Consider the following 5,300-nt stretch of genomic DNA (forward strand, 5'->3'; position numbering starts at 1 on the left):
TATCTGCATTATTTATTTAGCCGAGGGGTTCTTTGTGTCTGCCAATGGCCCCAATCAAGTTTTGCTTGAGACAATTAGCCGGTGCCCGGCCGGGAATCCTATGCAAATGCCCCGGGCTGCCGTACAATGCGGGCAGTTGAAGGCCATGGGGGGGTTTTGTTCGGGCAGTAATTACTGGCTGGGATGCGCCCCCCTCCCTCCCCTCCTCGCCCTTTTTTGGAGAGATGGGTTTATCTAGTCAGTCTCTCCCAGCTCCCAAATCCGGCTGGGGTCCGGCTTTACGAGCTGAAGGATTGACGGGGGAAGGCGGCGGGGATAAAAGCTGGGGGGGGGGGGAGGACAGCGAGCTGGCCTGACCCCCCCCTCCCTCCTCTCTCGCCTCCGCAGGCACTTGGCGGCCCCCCCCCGCCCGACGGCACCCCCAGGCACCGCCCGGGGCAGGCAGGCGCTCGGGCGGCTCCCCCTCGCCCGGATTTCGGCCAACTCTCCTCCCCCGCCACAACTTTAGCATGATGTCTTATCTTAAGCAACCACCTTATGCAGTCAATGGCCTGAGTCTCACAACCTCGGGCATGGATTTGTTGCATCCGTCCGTCGGTTACCCCGGTAAGCCACGTTTTTCTCCCCCTTCTCCCCCCCCCCCCCCCCCCCCCTTTTTGCCCCACGGAGGAGGAAGCCACCGGGCTTTTGGAGGCACAGCATGCCCAGGGGCCGTGATGGCTGGGGTGGGTGGGGGGCCGTGGGGTCCCCCTTTCTCCCTTCCTCCTCACCCTCAACTTTTTATCCGGGGTAAGGGTCTGCAAAGAGGGGACACCCTCCTGCTGGAGGTGGGGGGCAGATGCTCCAGACCCATCCAGGGGAGATGGGGAGGAGGCATCGGAGATGGGATTGCTGCACGGTGGCGGCTGAGGACTGGGGTGCGGGTCGCCCAGGAGAGGAGGGGAAAATGGGGGTGCCCCCCTGGGAAGGGGGCTGGAGGGGACACACGGGGCTGAGGGGCCGCTGACTGACATCCAGGGCCTCTGGCTCCTTTCGCAGCCACCCCCCGAAAGCAGCGGCGGGAGCGCACGACCTTCACCCGGGCGCAGCTGGACGTGCTGGAGGCCCTTTTCGCCAAGACCCGCTACCCCGACATCTTCATGCGGGAGGAGGTGGCGCTGAAAATCAACCTGCCCGAGTCCAGAGTGCAGGTAGGAAGCGGGGTGACCCCGGAGACCCCTGCCTGTCCCCCGCCTCCAGCCAGGCGTGGAGGGTTTGGGCTGGTCCGTGGCTGGCAGGGAGGCGAGGCGGCTTGTTTTAGGGGATAGGGTCACTCCCGGAGGGAGATCAAGTCCCTGTGGGGTGAAGGATGCTCATAGGTGGGTGAGGGTGCAGGGGTGGATGGAGTGGCAATTTGCCTCCCCAGGGCTGGAGTGGGCCCCCCCCCCCTTCCTCCCTGTGCACTGGGGGGGGGGTTCGTGCAGCCCCTGGATCTTAGCCTCTGAGCCCTCCGCACCCCTCCCCAGCCCCCTTGGCCTCTCTGAGCCGGGGAGGGCTCCCCAGCATCCCCAGGCTCTGCACCGTGCCTTGCCCCGGGTGCCAAATCCCAGCCTGTCCTGCAGGTGTTTGGGGCCCCTGCGGAAGCCGTAAAGGATCCCCCCTTCCCCAGAGATCCCCGCGCCCTTGGAGCGGGGTCAGACTGCGATCCCCTTTCACAGCAGTACAGACCGGGGGCTTCCTCTCCCTTTGAAGGGACTCTGATGAGCGAGAGGAGGCCTTGGTGGAGGGGACCGCTCTCCTGGGGCTGGGCCGTGTCTGCTCTGCAAGCAGCCTGCAGGGGCCCAATCCAGACAGCGTTTTGGAGGTGCTGCTGGCAGGGCAGGAGGGGGGTCCTGGAGGCCTGCGCTGCCCCCAGCACGGATCCAGGACGCCCCTGCAGCCGGGGGAGGGCAGCTCCAAAGCCATCCCGACCGCTCTCCTCCCTGCGAGGCTTCCCGAGGCTGCGTGGTGCCGTGCCCCAGCGGAGCGTGGCCGCCGGGGACCAGGATCCCCCCGCACCCAACCCCAGCCTTCTCCCCATGAAGCCTCCCCAGCACCCGTCCTCCCCAGGGCCAGCCCCCTTGGTCCCTGCTAAAAGAGGGTGAGATGGGTTGGGGGGCTGGCCCTGGCTGGGGGTGAGAGCAGAGAGTCTATTTAGAGGGTAAATGCGACATCTTTACCCCCCGCTCCCCCCCAACCACTGCCTCTGTTTCCCTAATTGTTCCCTCCCTTTCTGATGCTCTATTGTTTCTAATTAAGGGCTTGACTTCAATAGGCCTTAAATGGTGATTCCTGGGGGTCCCCGGCTGGCAAACAGCAAATAGGGAGCGCTTCCCCCCCCCTTTCCCCCCAAAAGTGACCTTATTAAGCAGTTTGATTTGCCCATTTCCACTTGTTATTACTGCTAATGATCTCAGGGAGGGGGAGCCCCGGAGCTTTTCTTTGCAGCAGCCTGCAACCCTCTGCTCGCCGGGGAGTGCTGTTAGTGCCCCCTCCCCAGCGAGGTCTCCCCGCTCACCAGCTCTTCCCCCCTTGGGTTTGCCCGTGCATCCCTAACACCAGGCTTTTTCTCTCTCCCTCCCCATCTCTCGGTCTCAAGGTATGGTTTAAAAACCGCCGGGCCAAGTGCCGGCAGCAGCAGCAGCAGCAGCAGAACGGGGGCCAGAACAAGGTACGGCCAGCTAAAAAGAAGAATTCGCCGGCCCGGGAAGTGAGTTCGGAGAGCGGGACCAGCGGGCAGTTCACCCCCCCCTCCAGCACCTCGGTCCCCACCATTTCTAGCAGCAGTGCCCCCGTATCCATCTGGAGCCCAGCGTCCATCTCCCCGCTCTCAGACCCCCTGTCCACCTCTTCCTCCTGCATGCAGAGATCCTATCCTATGACCTACACCCAGGCATCAGGCTACAGCCAAGGATACGCTGGCTCGACCTCCTATTTCGGAGGGATGGACTGTGGATCTTACTTGACCCCTATGCACCACCAGCTTCCCGGACCGGGGGCCACCCTGAGTCCCATGGGTGCCAACGCGGTCACCAGCCACCTCAACCAGTCTCCAGCCTCCCTCTCCACCCAGGGCTATGGAGCCTCCAGTTTGGGCTTTAACTCCACCACCGATTGCTTGGATTATAAAGACCAAACCGCCTCCTGGAAGTTAAACTTCAATGCTGACTGCTTGGATTATAAGGACCAGACATCGTCATGGAAGTTCCAGGTTTTGTGAAGAACCTTTGTGATAACGAGAGAAATCGCGACGAGAACGAACAGGCTGGGCTGCACGCTCCAGTTTTAGTCAGGTCTTGGTTAAATTAAAGAGAAAAATAACTCAACGGACAAACAAACGAACAAAAAAACGACAGCGACAAGAGGGGGACAGTGTTGGTGTGATCCCGTTCAGACTCATCTCCTGCTCAGACGCTCTGGAAAAAAGGAATAATGAAGAGGAAAAACGGAGGAGGAAGGCCTTAAACGGACAGATCATCTAGTGAGCAGAAAACAGACAGACCCATCTGTGTTCTTTCTAGTTTTAGGCAATTGTTGGGTTTCTTTGTTTGGAAGAGGTGGGAGATCGTCCCACCGATCGGCCAGTTTTAAAAAAAAAAAAAAAAAAAAAGAAAAAAAAGAAAAAAAAAGTCTAGGTTTTTATTTCTTTTTTTTTGTGTGCGCGTGGAAAGATCCTTCACCCAGAGGTTTCCAATGTGTTAGCCAACCCTCGGTTAAAATATTCGGAATGGACAGCATCTCTCTTTTTCTCCCTCTCTTTCTCCCTCCCTCTTTCTTTCTCTCTCGCTCTCGAGCTCATCCAACCGTTTCATGCCCAACTTGCTCAAGTTGGCACCCGGAGAACTTGGTTCAGGGCTGTGTGGGTTGTGTGACTGATTGTCCTAGCTGCACTACTTTATTTAAAGATAAAAAAAAAAAAAAGATAATGTTCATAAGGAGTCAATATGTAGTTTTTAAGAGACAATCAGTGTGTGTCTTATATAAATGGTACATCTGTGGTTTTTAATCTGTGCTAGACTTCAAAACTGTGATCTCCTGTATTGTATGCAACTATGAACTCCGCACCAGCGGGAGTTCTGCTGTGATTTAAATAGGTTATAATTATAAGTGAAATTCAGAGCAACTGAGTTACCTATTATCATCTTTTAAAAAATAATAAAAAATATATATTAAAAAAAAAAAAAAGAAAAAGAAAAACACAAAAACACGATCGCCTTTCACCCGAGGTGAACTGCACTGAAACTTTTTACAGCAAACTGTCTCTGAATGAAAGAGAAAAGACCGAAAAAACCCCACCCGAGGACATTAAACTCCTCTGGAGCTCACTTACCGCTGGCCACGCTGGCAGTAACCATCAAATCCAGCAGGACTTTGGGCAGTTGCTCTGACCTGGATGAATTTAAACCGAGAAATTAATTGTCGTTTATGCTTGCAGATGTTAACTGGAAAAAAAAAAAAAAAAAAGATATATATGCATAAACCTTTTTTCCTGGATTTGGCAGATATGTATAATTATATTAAAATGGTTCTAGCACACTTGATGGTTGTCTTCCATTTTAATCGCATCCGGCGAGTGACGGAGAGGGGCGATGCCGTCTGCCGCAGGGATTTCTCGGTTGCAGCCAGGCGCGCGGGACCAGGAGGGTCCGGCTGCTTCTGCAGGGCCGAGACAAAGGGGGTTTGTCAGTGGCTCCCCGAGGTGAAGGAAGCAAAACGAAGGGAGGATTATTTTATTTAAAAAAAAAAAAAACCCATTCGTTACAAACAGACCTTGGATAACCTGGCCTCCCGCCCCGCAGCTTTCCCAAATCTCGCCGTGGGGAGGGGAGGGATGCGTTCGCTCTGTGGCCTCCCGGGAGGTGCGAGTCCCCCGTTGCGTTTGGGGAGAGCCCTAAACTTTCCAGGCTGGACCTGGGAGGAGAAGGGGGAACCTGGGAACGATCAGGCAGGATCATCGGAGCGGAGGTGCTGGGGAAGGAGGGGGATAAGTTTTTAAGCTACAATTCTACGATCTGGAGCCACAGCGCCCCACGATGCAGGATCAGGCCCTTCCCAAGCATCCCTGCTCTTGGTGGCTCTTTCTCTGTCCTTCCTCTCTCTCCCTCTCTCCTTCCCGCCTGCATCGCTGGGGTCACTTGAGCCCTGAACTCGGTTTGGATTTAACGCAGGAAAAAAAAATGGACCTCTGGAAAGAGAGAGAGGCTGAAAAAAGCACCCGCCACCATCCTGCTCCCTGTCACCGGCTGTCCTCCGCGGCTTGTCACCAGCGCCCTCCTGCCTGC

General features: G+C 56.3%; 1 protein-coding gene across 2 annotated transcripts; it reads left to right on the top strand.

The window, feature by feature from the left end:
• Nucleotides 1–509: 509 nt before the first annotated feature.
• Nucleotides 510–3,238, top strand: OTX2 (orthodenticle homeobox 2). 2 transcript variants are annotated; one of them, XM_076343458.1, is made up of 3 exons: nucleotides 510–606; nucleotides 1,018–1,190; nucleotides 2,618–3,238. In XM_076343458.1, exons 1-3 carry the CDS (start codon nucleotides 510–512, stop codon nucleotides 3,236–3,238), a joined length of 891 nt encoding a protein of 296 aa, XP_076199573.1. The 2 variants fall into 2 exon arrangements, with proteins under 2 accessions (XP_076199573.1, XP_076199574.1); XM_076343459.1 differs by having other exon boundaries at nucleotides 1,039–1,190.
• The last annotated feature ends 2,062 nt before the right edge of the window (nucleotides 3,239–5,300 follow it).

The sequence above is a fragment of the Aptenodytes patagonicus genome, chromosome 7, assembly GCF_965638725.1.
Source record: "Aptenodytes patagonicus chromosome 7, bAptPat1.pri.cur, whole genome shotgun sequence".
In the NCBI taxonomy this organism is placed as follows: Eukaryota; Metazoa; Chordata; class Aves; order Sphenisciformes; family Spheniscidae; genus Aptenodytes; species Aptenodytes patagonicus.

What these genes read in the sequence shown, in the direction of transcription:
- OTX2 (XM_076343458.1), top strand. Translation starts at nt 510, where the DNA reads ATGATGTCTTATCTTAAGCAACCACCTTATGCAGTCAATGGCCTGAGT. An exon ending in TCCGTCCGTCGGTTACCCCG is followed by an intron (nt 607 to 1,017) that starts GTAAGCCACGTT and finishes ACTGACATCCAG; the next exon opens with GGCCTCTGGCTCCTTTCGCA. An exon ending in TGCCCGAGTCCAGAGTGCAG is followed by an intron (nt 1,191 to 2,617) that starts GTAGGAAGCGGG and finishes CTCGGTCTCAAG; the next exon opens with GTATGGTTTAAAAACCGCCG.